The sequence below is a fragment of the Rosa chinensis genome, chromosome 2, assembly GCF_002994745.2.
Source record: "Rosa chinensis cultivar Old Blush chromosome 2, RchiOBHm-V2, whole genome shotgun sequence".
Classification (NCBI taxonomy): Eukaryota; Viridiplantae; Streptophyta; class Magnoliopsida; order Rosales; family Rosaceae; genus Rosa; species Rosa chinensis.
The window spans coordinates 78959078-78979265 of NC_037089.1; the positions used below are offsets into that span (position 1 = coordinate 78959078).

The window sequence follows — 20188 nt, forward strand, 5'->3', positions numbered from 1 at the left end:
TGGTCCTGTGTATAATATTGTTTTTCTCTAATTCGCCAGCTTAATCTAGATATCAATCTATATTTTACATTTAAATAGTTAACAATAGCAGCCGTTAATAGTTTGATCAACATGCTAACCGCTTGATTAAGACTAGTTAGGAGTGTTTTGTCATCATCTGAATTATGAACGTCTTTTTGGTCTAGTAGTTTAGGCATTTACTCGAACAAAATATTGGTATATTAAATTCGATTTTCTCCCTCCTTATTTGATTAAAAATTAGCAAAACATAATTGGGCACGCAATTTAAATGCTAAGGGTTTAAACATGTTTTATTTTTTTATTTTTCCAGTAACTCGTATTGTTTTTCTGGTAATTGAACTGTTTTCTCTAGTAACTGATAGTGTCATCAAGTCTTGTTTTAACGCATGTATCTTATACCTTCTATATAAAAACTGCAAATAATAACTTACATATAATACTGTATCAATGAATCTAAATTACAAAAGAATACATAAATGGGCATCAACAAACTCATGTTAGCAGAGAACACAAAAAATTATGCGAAAATGAGTATAGATTTACAAGGAATGAGCAACACAACCTTGTTCCAACAGCCCAACAAAGTCGATGCTCTTCAATAGTTGGTTGAACTCTAGATTGCAACATGTGCCTCAAATTGTATCAAATGTTCCATACTCCAGATCTATCTATCGGTACTACAGTATCCTGGTCTCTCTGGTCTCTACTCCAGGTACTCCGAGTTTGGTCTCCGTGCTCTCTACTCTGGTCCCGCTGGTCTCTATTCCAGCTACTTCGAGTTTGGTCCCCGTTATCTCTACTTTTCCAGCTACTCTGACTTTGATTAAAGTAACTCGTACTGTAATCCTGACTACCAAACGCCATTCTTTGGAACATTCTAATTTGTGCAGATTGATCTGCGGAATTAAAAACTTCACTCTGGCCAGGTTTCATTCCGTTACTGAGATCTGAGGTATCATCCAAGGAGTCTAAAGCCCTGACCACCTGCAAAGGGGACAAAAGTTATTAATTCACTGCAGTACGGACCAAATGTGGGACTAGGCATACAATATTTCATACCTGTCTCATTCGTGGCCTTTTAGTAGCTGAATGACGCACACAAGCTGAAGCCGCCTCAATCATTCGAAACATTTCATTCTCAACATAATTCTCTTCCAGCCTTGGATCTGCCAACTCACTAAAATCTCCAGTTTCAACTGCGTCAGTGAGCAAAGGTCGAGCCTGGAGAAAATTTTAGCCGTTATTCAATGTTTTGAACCATGCTAGAAGGTGCACGCTCTAGATATTGTAGACAACCATAACATTCTGAATACACAAGATATGCAAGTGGCAGAGTAAGTTTTCCATAGCTATCATTGGCCTTCTGGAGAACAGACCGTACAAGAAGCCTAAAACTCAAATTTGATATCAAGTGTGCTAAAGATACCAAAGCTGGAGTGGGGTACCCCAAAAAGCCTGTTGACTTGGACTACAAGCAAATTCAGGATTGAGGTTTCAGTTTCTAGAGAATTTCTCCAAAAGTTTCAGATTCCACAAACACCAAACAACAGGAGCATAAACAATATTCTATCCAAAAGTTTATTCTATGAAAGCAATTTTATGGAAGTAAGACCAGAAATGAGAACTTTGGACCACAAGAGACCTTATAGAGCGAAAAGAGTATCCATCACTGTGTTAACACAAGAAAAGAAAAGGCTTTGCAAGTCAATTGATTATTTGGTTTAGAATGAAGCCTTGCACTATCAACATAACTTTGTTTCACTTTGGGCCATTTGAAATCCTGATAAAACTGATACCTTCCCGATTACTCAAAAGAAATAACCAGAAATATGCAACAGTGTATGATTTTCATCAAAAAAAAAAAAACTTTCGAAAAAGAATTTCCAGAATCTACAAAAGATAACTTTGGTGTTTATGAATTTACCCATTCAACAAGGCTCTCATCACCCAATGGCTGAGAGCCATCCACAGGCTTGCGACCAGTAATCAGCTCCAAAAGTACAACGCCATAAGAATAAACATCAGACTTATCTGTCAACTTTCCACTTGTTGCATATTCTGGAGCCATGTATCTGGACAATCACACAATTCCATTCATCAGAACAAATCAAAAGATTAAGAATGGGAACAATCATGGTTGAAAAAGTACAAGTATCCACCCAAATGTTCCCATGACTCGTGTGGTTACATGTGTATTTGTATCCAATGCTAGCTTTGCAAGCCCAAAATCTGCAACCTGTTAGTGAGAGCAAATGCATCTTTAAACCAACAATTGCAATCAAGTGATTAACAATTCGAGACTGCAAGAATGAGCTCTAGCTGCCAAGGGCAATGTAAGAAATCATTGTAGGCATTCCATGAATATCGCTAAAAGGCTCTTAGCAGAAGACTAGAATGCCTCCGTGTAACAGGCTCTTACTAGCTAATCTTTTTGTTTTCTTGATAAAATTTGCAGAAACAGGCGTACCTGAGCTTCAAAATTGCTATCCAGAAGTATGTTTGATGACTTGATATCTCTATGAATAATGCGAGGATGGCCTGACAAACACATTAAGACCAAATATTCAGAGAGAGAACGAGAAGGAAGAGATAGAATCAGACACTATGCCATAAATAATAAATACAGTACTGGAGGCAATTGTTGACTGAATGAACAAAGTTAACACTTTCTCATTATGTTCAGTCCATTTATATCATTTGATTTTGGGGTGCCATACTGTATATTAAACTTAAAATAGTAGTGCACCATAAATTTCAGTAATGAAGCTTGTTTGTTTCGAACATGTGAAAATTCTGTTCACAAACATTCTTTCTCAATGTAATGATTTCAGATGATTAAAGGTCTTTTCAACTATAGACTTCTGATGTATAGAGCCGTGTTTGCATCTACTTTGCTACGTGATTATTGATTAATGACCATAACATAGAATATGTTACTATATGTTCTTAAATGTAAATGATGGGAGAACATGTTTCTGTTCATTGAATTCACTAATCAACACAGCATAAAACACTTGTCATTCCAGAGTTATTTGCATTTAACTAATCCAAGGCATAGGAAAGGTGAATTGCAAATTGTAAGAGTCAATAGAAAAAGAAACTCACAATCTTCATGTAAGTAAGCTATCCCACGAGCTGCACCAGCAGCAACTTTGACTCTAGTTGCCCAATCCATAATCGGCATATCCTGACCTGAAATTTTTCAATGGATGAAAGTTAGAGCCACATTGTTTCATAAGAGAGAATATATTATTTACATTTTGTATGCTGTATATGGGAATCATATAATTATGTTCATTTTCTAGCTTAATTAAAATGAAGCAAAAATCCACAATCCCCATTAGGAGATTAAGAAAGTTACTGAAAAATATCAATTACACTTGGAGAATTAAACCCAACAGGTGGGTCATCAAGACCTATAGGTTCCCAAATATTTTAGATTTTCTTTCTATTAATTAAGTATGGCTCACCATGAAGATGGTAATGAAGGGTATCGTTTGGAACAAAGTCGTAGACAAGCAACCTTTGATGCTCAGATATACAGTAACCCACCAGGGAAACCAAATGGCGATGGTGTACTCGACTGATAATTTCAACTTCAGCTCGGAACTCACGTTCCCCTTGTCCGCCACCAATTTTTAGCTGTTTAACAGCAACTTCTCTTCCATCTTCCAGGATACCTTTGTACACACAACCAAATCCCCCTTCACCCAAAAGATTCTGTTTCGAAAATCCATTTGTGGCTTGGATCAGTTCTTCATATGTGAACCATGATCTTGAATTGCTTGCTCCAGACTCTGATTGTGCATACATGAATTCTTTACCAGAACCATTTCCTACAAGGGGGGCTGGAGAATGGGGCCTCAAAAATACGGAATCTGGAGAGCAGAAGCAAGTTACATTAGTATGAATTCAATGTTCTCAATTGCACATTCAACTGAAGCTTGCTGGCTAACTCAAAAGATTTACTTCAACAAAATTTTACTGTCACAGCCTACAGGTCATATAAATTTATAATAAGATAACAGCAGCCATGAACTATCTACTAAGATCCCTAGTTTAGAGGATAAACTATCTAGAAAGGCTTTTGCAATAAGAGTTCTAAACTTCTAAAGCTGTTCCTATTTTCTCTAATTTCTCATGTCCTGCATCAGCACAGTATCAAAAATTCATTAAGCATCTTACATTCTTGTATTCTTTGCACATTGCATGATGCCATGATATAATATGATGTACATTCTTTAAAACTGAATATGTCAAAAACGCATGCAATTAGCATTCTCCAGTGATTTACACAATTAAAACTCTCCCAATTCTTTGGGGAAGCTGCTAGAATTAATTCCTTCTCAATGAAAAAAGTTGGAAAACTTAAGAGTGAGACCAACATGAAAATGACAAAATTAATGTTGTGTATGCTCATTATGATACCTGAATTCTGGGATGAAGCAAAGGGAGAAGGCATGGTGTAAAGATTCGACCCACTTTTTCTCTTCTTCTTCTTGGTGAACCACACGGCCATCACAACAAGACTGAGCACCAGCACCCCAACCACAATTCCAATTGCCACAGCTCCTCCAGTGTTAACTTTTGTGTTTCCAGGTGTGGCATTTGCCGTTACATTGGCATCATTAGTTGACTTTGCAGTTGGTTTCTGTGTCGGGATAGCAGGCAAGCCTGAGGGAGCAGGAGCTGATGAATTAGTGGGCGGAGCAGGAGGGGAAGACGACGATGAGGGAACTGAAGGCGGCGGTGATGTGGACTTGGGAGGGGTGTTATCAGCTGGTGGCGGAGAAGACTGAGAACCAGATGGAGGTGGTGTAACAGTGGGGGAGGGAGGAGACTTCTCTGGTGCTTTTGGTGGCGGTGGAGAAGTGGATGAAGGCGGTGATGCATCAGCTGCAGGAGGAGGGGATTTAGGTGGCGGTGAGGCTTTGGGAGGAGGGGAGTCTCCTGATGGTGGCGGTGGGGATACATTGGATGCTGGTGCCGCCGGAGGAGGGGAAGTTGGTGTTGGAGGTGGCGGTGATGCTGCTGGAGGTGATGCTGGGGGTGAAGCAGGAGGCGTTGGAGGAGGGGCAGGGGAAGACTTAGGAGGTGATGGAGGTGGAGACGCCGGGGGTGGTGAGGCTGGTGGTGGAGATGCTACAGCAGGCGGTGGTGATGATACCGGTGGGGGCGGTGATGACACTGGAGGGGGAGCAGCTGAGGCAGCTGGAGGAGGAGGAGGAGGAGGAGAGGACTGTGGAGTTGTGGAATTTGATGATGGTGGGGTATCAGAGCTGGTTGGTGGGTTTGCAGAAGGTGAAGAATTTGGAGAAGGTGAGGTTGTTGAAGACATTTTGGAATGAATTGAATGCGAAATCTGCCTACTTTTGGATTGTTATCGCTTCCATGAAACGAAGCTTCTCAAATTTCAGAGGCAAAAAACAGTCGCTTTCAGTATCAGAATCATAGATCAACTACCGTTACAAAAGGCAAATGTCTTCCTTATAGAGAGTATTGACAAATGATAACCAGCATTAATGGCTAAAATTCTCTGAGATTTCAAAAATGCCAGAAACCCCCGATTCAAAATGACCTGGTAAAACAAAGTCTTCTACACTAGTTTACTCGGTCACCAAAATTACACTGAGCAAAGAGTTCTCAGATAAACCCAAATCCACAAAATCCAATCACCACCCAGCTCACAAAACTCTTGTAAGAACACAACCAAGCCCCTAAAACCCCAAAAAACTGAGCACAATTCAGATCAAAGCAGCCTACTTTATCAAAGCTTCAAACCCAAGATTTACTGGGAAAATGCAGCAGCACCCAGATCACCAAATGGAGCACAGAGACAAACCCAATAAGCCAAAAAGCTCCAAGAATTCGTACCTATCTATCTCGGAGATCGTCTTGGTCTGAACGGTAGGAATCTTCGAAATTCCTGACAGTGTTAATGTCAAGAAAGAAAGGAAGAGTTTTTTGGTGTTGAAAATGGTGGGAGAGGTGTAGCCCACAAACCACGCAAAGAAACGTGGGGGCGACTTGGGAACAGAGTTTCACTATCTCCACATGCAAAGCAGCTAAAGACAATGATGGTAAAATTACAGAGAGTCTGATGGCAGAAATTCTAAGAATAAGTAACGTCTTGTCAGGATGTTTTTAGCTGTTTCTTCCTGTTCGGTTTTTCTTAATTGGTATTTAATTAATTAATAGGATGAACTGTATTAACGAGTGGTATGACTATGACTCTTTTTCATGTAATTGAATTTAGATGTGTTTCTATTGTATTTTCTGTTTTGGAAATATTTTTGAGGAAACAGAGGTGCTTTTACAAAAGGCTATATGGGGGGTAAAAATGTTGGCTTTATAGATCTGTTTGGTTCACAAATTAAGTCGGTAAGCTAACACTACTTTGTTAATCAGAGTTGTTCTTTTCATGAGGTTAATGTGCAATTACTCTAGAATTTGACTCCTGCACCCTCTAATTATGTGGCAGTTTACTACCAGAGCGGTAGAGACTATTTCCGTGTCAGAAATTGACTAAAGTATTAGTGACTCCTACTGTCCAATTAGGAGTCAAGCGTTTGTTAATTGAAATCAGAGAATGTTAAGGGGAAAGAAGGTGCTGAAATAAAAAGCCAATAAAAGAAAAATGAGAGTCAAAGAATGAAGCCGCGTAGGATTTGAAATCCAATTAAGAGTCAACGCTAAAACTTATAACAAGTATTTGATCATGAGAGGTGATTTGATCGATAAATAATGGTGGGGGATCTCATTCTCATTGAGGAGAAACAGTCTCCAACTGCCATGTTGTCTCAATGTGCGCATGTAGAAGAAGCGTCAATAAACAAATTCCACAATCATAGACAGCTTCCAAATTATTAACTTGCTGCATTTGTTTGATCATGTTCTTCGGGGCTTTTGGCTTTTGGGTGTTTTTAATGAAAACCATCTGATCAAGTCACCATAATTGTCTACTCAAAGGCTCTCCATGTTGGTTGAGCTAATGATGATATAGAATGGGGCATTGTCAGTGTAGCTTTGGCTTGTAGTGTGAGTAAATATTGCATCATGTGTAAGGGATCCCCATGCGTAAATGCACAAAAATTATAGCAGTCAAATCGGCATTGACAGATTACAATTGATCTCTCATTTTTCCTCCCTTCTCCCTTTACTAAGAAAAACGAGAATGAGCCAAGAAAGAAAGTTGATGGTTGTGACTTGTGAGTGCCCAAAAAACATGTCAATACTAAAATTTACAAAACCTAAAGATATTGGATGAGGTGATGGATGAGTAGAAATATAGAATGAGGCATTCTCAATGTAGCTTTTGTCTATTGTACGAGTAAATATTGCAATCAAAGCCCAACGGTTCTTTCAGAATAACTTTTTGTGCAAATGTACCGAGCTAGCATCATTATAGCATTATGAGATATTCTTATCACACTATTATGTTTTATAAATCAATGGTGTTCTTGATTCTGAGGGGCTTTTTAAGAATTGATTCATGATGTGAATGATGTAATTTATATTCTTGATTCTCAAGTGCTATTATCTAGGAGTGTGGTTATCCCAAATCCAGTCCAAATCTGTTAATTATGGACATGTGAGGCCAACTAGCGAACCCTAAACTATTGCGACTTTGCGAATTTTATATAATATTGCTATGAAAAAGAAAAAAAACAGCCGTGCATCCCCTGCAGGACCTCCATCAAATTGATCTTTGTTAGGGTGGAGACATCGAAGTTCATTATTGAAAATCTCCTTGACCAATTATTGGTTGAAATCCTTTCTCAATTACCTTGTGACTCTGCAGAGCAAAGTGTGTCCGAGCGTTGGCTCCAACAAATTAGTTAAATTTAATTTTTAGTTATATATAATTATTTTTTAAGTAAAATTCAACTCCAACAACTATTAGGGTGCACATGGATTGGGTTGGATCGCTTTTGACTACAAACCATCTCTATGCCAAAGTGAGCGGTTTAGGCATTTTGGAAAACCGGTCAAAAAAAAAAAAAAAAAAAACTCAATCTGACCCAATTAAAGATGGTTTGGTTTGGTCGTTTAGGCGGTTTTCACCTATATAATATTAACATGCTATTTATGAAAAAAAATCAATCTCAAGAATTGAAATTGTGTTAAATTATCTAAATTTAAAATTAAATAATTAAAATTCAAACCATATAGTCCAAAACTAAAACCTAAATTAGATTCAAAGTGATTCACTTATTTAACGACTTAGCCATCAATACTAGCTTAATATGATAGTATTAAAGGTCAAAGAATGAGAGATTGAGAGATCAGAGATGTGATATGAAAGGATCAAAAAAATTGTAGCAATTATATACTAAGGTTTTAGGCCTTTGAGCCTTGAATTCAATATTATAGTATATCATTTGAGAATAAAGTTATAACTGGAGATTTAAAACTTACTTAGAACAAACCGAACAAATCAATATATATTTATTATGTGTATATATATTTAAAAAAATTCTCTTATGTTTCAAACATACCGGTCGGTTCGGGTTCCGCGGTTTAAGTACAAGAGAAACTAAACCAACCCAGTTCATAAATGGTTTGGTTCGGTATTGAACCAATTTTCAATTTTTTAAATTAAAAAACCTTAACCAAACCATATTTATCGGTCGGTTTTGGCTAGTTTAGCCGGTTTGTACCATGTTCCCCTAACAACTATAACTAAATTAAATTTAGCTTTTGTTAAAATGACTAGCTATATTTAGCTAGAGAGTCATTCATAGTTAAAGCAAAAGTTATATTTCTCTCTCTTCTTTTATCCACATGTCAGTTTACGATTCGATAAAATATAATATATTATTTACAAATAGCTACTATTGCTTGAGCAATATTGTTAAACCAATAGCTATATTGCACAACTTTAGCTAAATTTAACAAAAAATAATTTTTATTATTAGAGATGCTCTAATTCTCTATATGAGAAACCAATTTAAACAAGAAAAATCAGAAAACTCTAAGAGACCATGTACATGTTCAGCTTACTTAATTCTTCTTCTTTTTTTTTGTATCTCAGCCCATATCTATGGTTGGGCGAATTCTTTTTCCACAAGAAAGCCCTAATTCTTGTACTTAAAACTAAGGCGGTGGTTGTCACATTTTCAGCTACAACATATATAAGAACATTACTGTTGTTAAAAACTGATAAAGTAGAGATAAGTGAGAATGCTAGTTAAAGAAAGACCACAATAAAAGAAAGAAGAACAGAATACACATTTAGATTGGAAGAATGATAATAATCACAACAAATAACAAAGATATATACATCCAATTACAAAAACAATCATTTGGTATTTTGCTAACTCCTAGTTAAAGAATAAGCAGTGGATCGGAAATCCTAAACTCCAATATCAACATTGGTTACGCACCATTGTTCCCTAATTGGGCATGCGGAACTTACACAAAGGGCAAACCCCACTTTTCTGCAGCCACTCTACAATGCAGCACTCATGGTAAAGATGTGAACAAGGCATTTTAGTTGCTTCGAAACCAACCCTAATCTCCTCCATACAAACCGAACACACTGTTGATGGCACTTGGACACTCGTCCTCTCCAGTTTCTCAATCGACAATTTACTGGCCGGCATAAACCTAGGCTCATAATAATCACCAATAATGCCACCACCACCATCATTTGCGTCCTCATCAACATCGTCATCAATCACATACATATCGATGTTCACCCGCATACGCAGTCTCTTCCCACCGGTGTAAGGACTAGGTTTCTGTGCCGCCTCGAAGGCTTTGAACAATACTTTCTCCACCATGGAGCTACGCTCCTCCAGTGGGACTTGCAGCTGCCGAAGTGTTTCAGATAGAGCTCTATCCATGGATGATGAGTTAGAGTCGTCAAGTTCGATTGAGGTGGTCTTCCAGATCGTGCGGGGGATGACGTCGTAGTCTAGGAGCCGGTCCGCCTCGTCGGAGGTGACACGTCTGATCACCGCCTCAAATTCCATCAAGAACTTGGTGCTGCTGCATAGAAACTCGTTTTCTGGTTCCATGAAGGCGACAAGTATGTCGCAGAAAGTGTCGCCCACCACTTCCCAGTAGTCACTGGCCATGGCCATGGCCATGTTCTTAATTAGTTTGAACAAGAATACAAGGAAAGAAAATGAAGGATCTTCCGGAAGTTATGCTTTCTTTCACAAAGCCACTTCTATGAAAATGGTAAGAAATGGGGGGCATTTATATAGAGAGAGAAATGACTGTCCAAATTGGAGTGGGATTTCCATATCCCACCGACGTTGGGAATCCTAATTAATTTACTTGCTGTTCAAGTCTTTCTAGTTATTTTTACGTTGGAAGAAAGGAAAAGAAAAAAAAATTTGAAAAAAATAACTGTAATTTTCTCTATAAAAACTTTCAGTTACCTCATTTTTCTTTTTCTTTTTGCAGCTGGCATCCATCTTATCTCCAAATTGTGTTACCTGTGTGCATTCCCTAACCGTTTAGTGGTGTATATTAAGGCTTGATCAGAGATAAATTTTGGATTGAAATCATTCAATCTTTTCCCTCTTCTCCTATATAGATTTCTTTCCTTCATTATTCAGATCTACTAGTAAATTGATTACAATTTACTACATGTGGATGCGCGCAGGTGGTTTTGGATAGTAATTAAAACACTGAAAAAAGGTGAATTTTGAGTCGATAATACTCGAAGGCCACTATTGCCATGCCATTATTTATTTGTAGGTCTAGGCGTCTGGACCAGAAGGACCGAACCGGATCGAGCAAAAAAGATCGAATCGGTTCGGTTTTAATATGGAAATTATTGGTTCGGTGCAAAGACCAACCCGAATGTATGTAATCGGTTCGGTGTCGGGCTTCAACAATTCAAAGACCGAAAGATCGACTCAAACAAAATTGTGTCTCATTTAACCCACCTAAGTCATCGAGTCGAGACTAACCCGATCTCAGCCTCCCTCTGACCCTCTTCTCTCTCTCTCTCTCTCTCTCTCTCTCTCTCTCTCTCTCTCTCTCTCTCTCTCTCTCTCTCTCTGAAATCTGCCTCGCCAGTGAACCACTGGACGCAAAGATCCAGAAATTCGCCATCGCCCGACGATCTTAGAGAGAGCTCTCAGATCTTCAATTCCACATGGTTTCGATGTAATTGTGAGTTGTGACTTTGTGTTTGTGAACTTTGTGAGTTTGTGTTGTAAAATTTAAGTTTAATTGAACATTTGAAAATTTCAATGTTTGAAATTTGAATAGGTTGTAATGTTGTATGATTAGTTATGTTAATGAGTTTGTGAAGTCGATATGCATCCCAGATTTCCAGGTGCCAAAATGAGTCTGGCAGTCTTGCCAGAAGTACAGATGAGTTTTTGAAAAACTGGGAAAACAGCAAGCTCAAGACTATCTGAATTTTGGGCCCGAAAAGCCCGAAAACCGAACCGATCCGTTTGGAATTGGTTTCTGTCGGGTTCCAGTTTTAAAAAAGCCTAAACTGACCCGAAGCGATTATTTCGGGCTCGGTCTCAGTTTTATCAAATTTCGGGCCCGGCCCGACCCGAGCCCAAGCCTATTTATTTGTGGTAGTTTGATATAACTGACTGGGTGATACTGAAAAAAGAAAAATTCATCAAACGAGGACGTTATCGGGAATACGTCAACACCATGGTTGCCAACCCCAGTTCCTAAAGTAGCTAGCTACTGGACTACAACACCAAATGCCTAAGGCTTAGTTTGGGATTGCTGTGCTGTGAGAGGAAGCACTTCCGAACTTGCTGTGAGAGGAAGCACTTCTGAACTTGCTGTGAGAAGATGCAGCTGAGGTGTTTGGTAAACTGTTTCTAAAAGTGCTGTGAGAACGAAAAGTAATTTCTAGGTGTTTGGTAAGTTGCTAGGTAAAAGTGCTTTGGCTTGGTATAATTACCAAAATGGGTATATATGCTAAAATATGCTACTAAAATACACAATTTTGTTTTTTGATTATGTAACCATATCAAATAAAAAAACTGATTTGGTTTCTTATTATGACATCATTTTTGCCAAGTTTTTGATTTCTTTATCCATAATTGACATATGCATTTTAGGCAGAACCGATGTCTCTCTTTCTGTAACATCAGTTTTGTTTTCTCAAATGGTTTGTTTGTCATTCTTTTACATCAGTTTTGAGTCTAAAAGTGATTTGTTTACATATGCACAGACATCAGTTCATTGATAGTATATATGGTAAGCAAACAATTATTATTAATATTGATAAAATGTCAATATAAAATGAATACATAAAGTATTGATATTCATAAAATGAATACATAAAGTGAAACAAAAGTTCACGTCTAAATAGTTCACAAAACTAAACAATACATAAATTGTTAAAGTAAAATGACAATTGGAATTGGTCTACTCATTTCATTCATAACCCTTTTATATAGGGATAAGATTACAACGGAAATATCAATTACATTTATGATACTAAATGCTGATTGAGCTGTGATTTGTAATTGCTTGATTCTCTCTTCGTCTGTTTATTTGACGAAGGCACATAATGTGCTTTTCCTTTAACACTCCCCCTTGTGCCAAGTCAAAGACGAAACGGTGCATGAGTTGTTGCCTCACTAAAAACCTTGCCAAGTAACAATAAAAACCCTGTGGGACAAAAATAAAACTTGGTCGAAGGAAAAGAGCACAACGCACCTTCTACATTTGAGAATGACATGTGTGTGTTAGACTCTCCCTGACGTCTACACCTCCCCCTGATACTTACATTAATCTAGGGAGCTTGGAAAGTCTTCGCATTCCTATACTTTTTACATGTTTCTCAAATGTGTCCTTAGGCAATGATTTGGTGAACAAATCTGCCACATTCTCCTCAGACCTTACTTGATTCATTTGAATCTTGAGGAGAGTCTGTTGTTGCTGATTGTAGGACAACTTTGGCGATATGTGTTTTGTGTTATCACCCTTAATATAACCTAGCTTCATCTGTTCGATGTAAGCTGCATTGTGTTCGTAAATGCAAGTAGGCTCTTCAGTGGTAGAACTCAAACCACTAGTCCCTCGGATATGTGCAATGATAGTTCTTAACCATACACACTCAAGAACCGCCTCATGTAGAACAATGATCTCTGAGTGGTTCGAGGAGGTAGCCACAAAGGTTTGCTTGGTTGATCTCCAAGATATCGCTGTGTTCCCATTGGTAAATACATAACCAATTTGGGAACGATATGTGGGTCAGATACGTATCTAGCATCAGCAAAACCGACCAAAACGTCATTTGTCGTTTTACTGTAGTGAGTGGCGTTTTCTCCATCAACATTTCCTTTAGGGATTGCAGTTCCATCTGCGGTCCCTCTTGTCTCACTATAGGGAAAGAACAGTCCCAAGTCAATGGTTCCTTTTAGGTATCGAAAATGTTCTTGATACCATTCCAGTGACGCTGCGTTGGCGCTGAGCTAAATCTAGCTAACAAGTTCACTAAGAATGCAATGTCTGGTCGAGTAAATTGGACTAAGTACAATAATGCGCCTATTGCACTTAGATAGGGAATTTCAGCTCCCAACACTTGTTCGTCATCTTCCTTTGGACGAAATGGATCTTTCCTTGCATCCAAACTTCGACCGATCATGGGAGTGCTAGCAGGATGTGCTTTGTCCATGTTATATCGCCTGACTTTTGGACATATGCAGACTGGTGGATTAATATTCCATAAACTCGGTGTTCTAGTTCAAGACCTAGATAGAATCGAGTTTTCCCAAGATCCTTCATCTCAAATTCGGATTTCAAGTAGCTCGCGGTTTCTCTTATTTCATCAAGAGTACCAGTTATGACATATACTACTACAATTTGCAAATCCGGAACTTGTTTTCTTTATGAATATGCAGGGGCATAATTCATCGTTCTTATATCCCTTCCCAATCAAGTAGTCACTTAGACGGGTATACCACATCCGTCTGGATTGTTTCAATCCGTAAAGTGAGCGTTTCGACTTAATTGCAAACGCACTCTGTGGTTTAGAGTCACTTGACTTGGGTAATATAAGGCCATTAGGCACTTTTCATATATATATCTCTGAATCTAGATCCCCATAGAGATATGCAGTAACCACATCCATGAGCTGCATTTCCAGTCCTTAAGAAATTACTAAGCTAACTAAGTAGCGGAACGTTATAACGTCCATTACGGGAGAGTATGTCTCCTCGTGGTCAATTCCAGGGTGTTGTGAGAAACCTTGCGCCACAAGGCGAGCCTTGTACCTCAGGACTTCATTCTTCTCATTACGCTTTCTGACAGAGTCTCATTTATGTCCTACAGGCTTTACACTTGGTGGGGTTAGCACTACCTCACCAAATACCTGTCTCTTTGTCAGATAATCTAATTCTACCTGGATTGTTTCATTCCATTTAGGCAAATCTGCTCTTTGTTGACATTTTGCAACAGAGCGTGGTTCGATATCATCGTGCTCTATGATTCCTTGAGCAACAGTATATATCATCAATGTGTATGGAAGATCTTTCTATCAACTCATACGTACTCTCGTAATCCTTTGAGATTTCTTTGTTCTCTGGAATCATTTCAAACATCGGAGCGTCCTCCAGTATTGATTCATGGACATAACTATAATCAGAGACAATCTCATGAGAGGGATTCTATACATTGATGATTGGTTTGTGCCTTACTCACCCTCTTCTTCCTTGGGTGAGTGTCAATCGAACCAAGTGACCTCCCCCTCTTCCTTGGGGAGCCACGGCCTCAACCACACCTCCACTAAGTGCGGTTGCAGTGCCTTTATCTGCTGCACCGTGCCCCTTGTTGGGGACTTCTAACCTTGCAGGCACATTTGCAGTTGGTATATGTGATCTCGTTACTTTTACGATATCAGTAAACGCATCAGGCATCGAATCTGCTACGTTCTGAAGATCGATTATTCTTTTCACTTCACTTTCACTTTATGAAGTGCGGGGATCAAGATGAGACAGAGTGGGGACAAACCACGACAATTCCTGTCGTTCCCTTGGAAAATCCTTTTTCCTATCTCCCCCTAACGACGGGAAGACTGTCTCATCAAAGTGACAATCCGCAAATCTAGCGGTGGAGAGATCGCCTGTCAAGGGTTCCAAATAGTGGATAATTGTTGGCGATTCGTATCCAACATAAATACTTAATCGTCTCTGAGGACCCATTTTGGTGCGCTGTGGGGGCGCAATAGGCACATATACTGCTCAACCAAATATGCGTAAGTGTGAAGTGTCAGGCTCATATCCAGTTACCAACTGGTACGCAGAAAATGGTTGGCTAGCTGTGGGTCTTAAACGAATAAATAAAGCTGTGTGCAATATTGCATAACCCCATGCAGATATAGGCAGGTTGGTGCGCATAACCAATGCCCTAGTCACCATCTGTAGCCTTTTGATGGTGGCTTCTGCGAGACCATTTTGTGTATGCACATGGGGTACATGATTCTCTACATCGATCCAAATAGATATGCAATAATCATCAAATGATTTTCATGTAAACTCTCCACAATTATCAAGCCTTATAGACTTGATAGGGTGATCGGGGTGGTAAGCCCTTAAACATATAATCTGTGCTAGGAGTATTGCAGCATTTCTTGTGGACAATAAAACGACATGTGACCAGATTGTCGAAGCATCCACCAGAACCATAAAATACTTGAATGGTCCGCATTCTGGATGGATAGGTCCACAGACATCTCTTTGTATCCTTTGTAAGAATGGAATGTTTTGTTTTGTATCTTTAGCATAGGAAGGTCTCGATCCTGTTTTTGCTAAAGAGCAGGCTTTGCAAAACAAGTGATGTGCCTTTGAAATAGGCAATGAGGCATAATGGGAGGGAGGTAGTGCTTCTGGTACTTCAGAAAGCAATGACTGCATTTGAGCAATCCTAGAATCGACACCTTTCAGTGTGGCGGATTTTTCTCCCATTTTTCACTCGAAAGAAGGGATGTCCGTGTGAGTTCTTTTAAAAATACGGATGATCATGTCATGACCTCGGTGCCATAGGCGGTCATGCAAAAGCCTGTATGAGTCAGGGTCCCACATTTCATTGTTGGTGACAATATAGGATTCAATTATCCAAATCGTAGTGAGGTACAGTCCACTAGATTTACTCATAAGTTTCTCTAAAATGCGTTTCCTTCCACATTCATTAGAGTTAATGACAAGATATTCAGTTCCATTCTCACGGTGTGTTGTTACCTGATAACCATTGGCACAAATACCTTTGAAACTTAACAAGGTTCGATTAGCTCTTGGTGCATATAGAGCGTCTGTGACTTGAAATGTTGCGCCATGAGGCAGCAAAAATTTGGCAGTTCCTCGCCATTTTATTAGTTTTGATAATCCAATCATCGTAGTCACAGAGGAATTATAGGCTATTAGTTCAATGAATAATTGCCTATTTCTTAATATTGTGTGGGTAGTCCCACTATCATCTTAGCACTCAAGTTCTCCTCCATTCATTCCTACAAAGAAATGGGAGGTATTTAGAAAATATAACTCATATTCTCTAGAGTATTTCTATTTGCGTAGAATGGTATTCTTTTCATTCTAATAATTTTTCTCTAGATGTATTGCTTTACATCTTTATAGTGCTAGGTCGAACCATGTAAATATGTGTAGTAAATAAATTTGAATAAATTTAGTGCTTCAGAATAAAATTCAAAATTTATTAATAAGCCAACGATAATCAAATTAAGGTCTTGTTCAGAAATCTTATTCATCAATCCATGATTGAAAATAAACTTTAAGACCAAACAATAGTCTAATTAAAAATGAGGCATTATGCCTTCACAACTGTCTTTGGAAAATAAAATGAATAAAGCAGATCATTCAAGATTGAGAGCATCCATTGACTTAGCAAGTTCCTCTTTGCCATTGGAGTCTGCAACTGTAAGGTTGACGTCTAGGTTATGACCTCCTTCTTCCATATAGTGAGCCACTTGTTCTTTAGACTCTCTATACCTCTTGTAATTGGCTGCTACTCTGTTGTTTGCTTGGCAGTTCTTGTACCAATGCCCAATGAATTCACACCTATAGCATGGTTCATTGTCAACTCTTTCCTTTGGCATCTTGTTTCCATGATCCCCATGTCCCTTTCCACGTGGTGCATTGTTGCCACGTGGGTAGGGATCAGCACGTCTAAACCCCCTTGCATTGGAGTTATTTGCACCTTTCATTTTTCCATAATTAGCCTCGGGAATTTTCTTTGTCCCAGTGGGTCTGGCATTGTTATTCAAGAGAATCTTATTTTGTCTCTCAGCCACTTGCAGTAGGCTTATCAACTTATTGAAGGTTGTGATTCTTTTGTTGTCATAATCGAACTGATACTGGTTCGCTAGTATAAAAGCTGAATTAGGAAAGGTGGTAAGAGTGTTGTAGATCATATCATCTTCTGTGATTTCCCTTCCACAGAAATTGAGACGTGCCTTTAAGCGCAACATGTCCTTGTTGAAGTCATTGACCTTTTTATAGTCAAGCAAGCGGATTCCATTCCACTGAACAACCAGTCCTGGGAGCAAAGTATCGTGAATGTTCCCAAAACGTCCTTTAAGGGCATCCCACAGTGCTTTGGGTGTCTTCAACTGAAGGTACTCCCAGCGTAGGCTAGGATCAATATGTCGCCTCAGAAAAATTAAGGCATCTGTTTTCACCTTATTAAATAGTTCATCATCTTTGGGATCAATAATGGTGGTAGTGTAGTCTTTTGCCACAAAGCCAGTTTCCATATCGGAAACCCAACGATGGTACTCAAGTCCTTCTGAGTCCAAGATGTCAAACTCAAGTCGAGTTGGATCAGTCATCTACATAAAACAAGAGAGAAGATATAAATTACGCAGTCATAAAGACATCCACGTAAATTATTTTCCAAATATATGAATTAGATTTCAAGACCAAGATTCGTAATGGTCACATTTTTCGATGCTATGTGAAAATACTTTATCACAGTAAGTGTGTGTATAATGCGCATGAATTTTCATTATCATGGCAAAATGGAATTTTATATGTCGTATTACAAAAATAACTATAACACATTTAATAATAAATAAGACATAGCATATATAAAAATAAACTACATGACATGCTCAAATTGCACAAATATACAACAAAATATATGCTACATGTAATAATAGCAATAATATATCATGCGAAAAATAAAATATAAACAATAGCATAATATAAAGACATGCTTAGGAATAATTATATAAGAGTAAATAAAATTCACAAAACATGCTCACAATTGCATAATAAAAACATAAGCAATAAAATATAAAGCATGCTTAAACATAATTATAAATCATGCTTAAATATAATGATATAAAACATAAATAATAAGGCATGCTTAAAACAATCAAAATTATCTAATTAAACATGCTTAATAACAAAATAAAATAAAATTCACATGTTTTAAAATCATAAAATAAAATAAAAACATACTTGATTTCGAGAAAATAAAACAATCCTAGCGCACGCGTGTGTTGATGCAGGCGTGCGTAGCGATGTTTCTGTGCTGGAGAAAAAAACTGGGCCGCTTCCTCTCCCTTTTCAGCAGTGGACTTTGATCCCTTTTTTTTTCTGGGCCTGGTCTTTTCTTGGGCCTTCTCTTTGTTCTTTTTTTTTCGTTTCTGGGCCTGCAGGGCCTGCTTTTTTTTTTTTTTTTTTTTTTTTTTTTTCTGTTTTGGGCCTTCTGTTCTTTGGGCCTCTTTTTTTTGAATAGTGATTTTTCCTTTCTGGGCTGGGTCCTTACTTCAGCCCGAGTTGACTCTTTTTTTTTTTTTTTTTTTTTTTCTGTCAATTTGGGCCGGGTCTTTACTTTGGCCCGATCACCTTTTTTTTCTTTTTTCTTTTTTCTTTCGCCTGATCACATCTTCTTCTTCTTCAGGGTTTTTTTCTTTTGCTTTTCTCAGTTTCTGCGTCTTCTTCTTCGGGTATGCAGCAGATGGTTGGTTTGCAGGCGTGGAAGTTTGGGCGGGGCCGGGCGTAGCTGGGCTGCGGGGATGCGAGGCCTGACGCGGCTGGGCTGCTGCTACTGTGATCTGCAGGTGTGGCAGGCGGCGAGGTTGGCAAGGCGGGGTGAGATCGTGTAAGCTCGGGTATTGCAGGCAGGGAGGGTCGGTGGGCTGGGATCGAGTGGCCTGGGCGTGCAGGCTGGGATCTGTGAGGTGGGCACGGCCGCACGGGGATGCTGTTATTACCGGCGTTGGACTGCTGGGGGATGCGGCGTGCAGGTGGGTTGGGGTGGGCACTGTGGTGCTTGGCCGGGTGCTTGGCCGGAGAGGCAGAGGTGAGGCCAGTCTTGGCAGGGCCGGCCTAGAGGGTTTTTTTTTTTTTTAGTTGGTGGCGGCAGGAAAAAGGTTCTAGGGTTTTGGTTTCTTTTCGATAGAAAGAAAACTAGAAAATTAGGATTTTTTTCGATTGGCTATTTGCTCTGAGCGTGCTGATAACGTGTTAAAGTAAAATGATAATTGGAATTGGTCTACTCATTTCATTCATAACCCCTTTATATAGGGATAAGATTACAACGGAAATATCAATTACATTTATGATACTAAATGCTGATTGAGCTGTGATTTGTAATTGCTTGATTCTCTCTTCGTCTGTTTCTTTGACGAAGGCACATAATGTGCTTTTCCTTTAACATAAATGAAAATATGTCTTGCCAATACTTCATATCCCATTTGTTTTCTCCTGCAAATAAAATTGAATGAACAATTAGCTATAACATAAAAGAAAGAAAGAAAGAAAGAAGATTGAAAACTCATAAGCCTTACCAACAATTATAAATAACATTATTGAACATACACTACAAGAAAAATGGCCTTTTGCAAGGAATTTTTTCCTTGTAAAAAACTGAAATAATATTTGCAAGATCTTAATAATGTTTCCCTTGTAAAAAATGGTTTCAGGAGGATTCTAATGACCTTAATGGTTTCCTTGTACTGCAATAATATTTGCAAGATCAAGTTGTTAAATTTTGACACAATAAGTATAAGTGACACTATTAAAAAAAAAAAAAAGCATATAATAATCCTTTGGTCTTTCCTAGTAAAATCAATTACCTGAACGTGCCTATGATCTTATGATCTTAGGCGCTACATAGCTCTAATTTTACCACCTATAATGTAATCAACCACAGCACATACGGACACTTGACATTTCAGCAAATCAACCGAAACAAGATATTA

At 38.5% G+C, this 20188-nt stretch overlaps 2 protein-coding genes across 2 annotated transcripts; both read right to left on the minus strand.

Annotated features, from left to right (window-relative positions):
- Positions 1-538: 538 nt before the first annotated feature.
- LOC112185504 (proline-rich receptor-like protein kinase PERK8) lies at positions 539-6112 on the minus strand. Its single transcript, XM_024323760.2, has 8 exons — positions 4450-6112; positions 3492-3899; positions 3127-3213; positions 2489-2559; positions 2181-2257; positions 1946-2093; positions 1081-1242; positions 539-1005 (listed from the first exon to the last, which is right to left on the minus strand). The coding sequence occupies exons 1-8, from the start codon at positions 5357-5359 to the stop codon at positions 664-666; spliced, it is 2205 nt and encodes a 734-aa protein (XP_024179528.1). The 5' UTR covers positions 5360-6112; the 3' UTR covers positions 539-663.
- A 3304-nt stretch (positions 6113-9416) lies between these two features.
- On the minus strand, positions 9417-10115 carry LOC112185111 (E3 ubiquitin-protein ligase AIP2). The gene has a single exon (XM_024323320.1). It carries the CDS (start codon positions 10113-10115, stop codon positions 9417-9419), a length of 699 nt encoding a protein of 232 aa, XP_024179088.1.
- Between the last annotated feature and the right edge of the window lie 10073 nt (positions 10116-20188).

Coding starts and splice junctions, on each gene's coding strand:
- LOC112185111 (XM_024323320.1), bottom strand. CDS start 10,115: ATGGCCATGGCCATGGCCAGTGACTACTGGGAAGTGGTGGGCGACACT.
- LOC112185504 (XM_024323760.2), bottom strand. CDS start 5,359: ATGTCTTCAACAACCTCACCTTCTCCAAATTCTTCACCTTCTGCAAAC. Junction 3,214..3,491: donor CCTTCATTACCATCTTCATG/GTGAGCCATACT, acceptor GAAAAATTTCAG/GTCAGGATATGCCGATTATG. Junction 2,258..2,488: donor ATAGCAATTTTGAAGCTCAG/GTACGCCTGTTT, acceptor TCTCACTAACAG/GTTGCAGATTTTGGGCTTGC.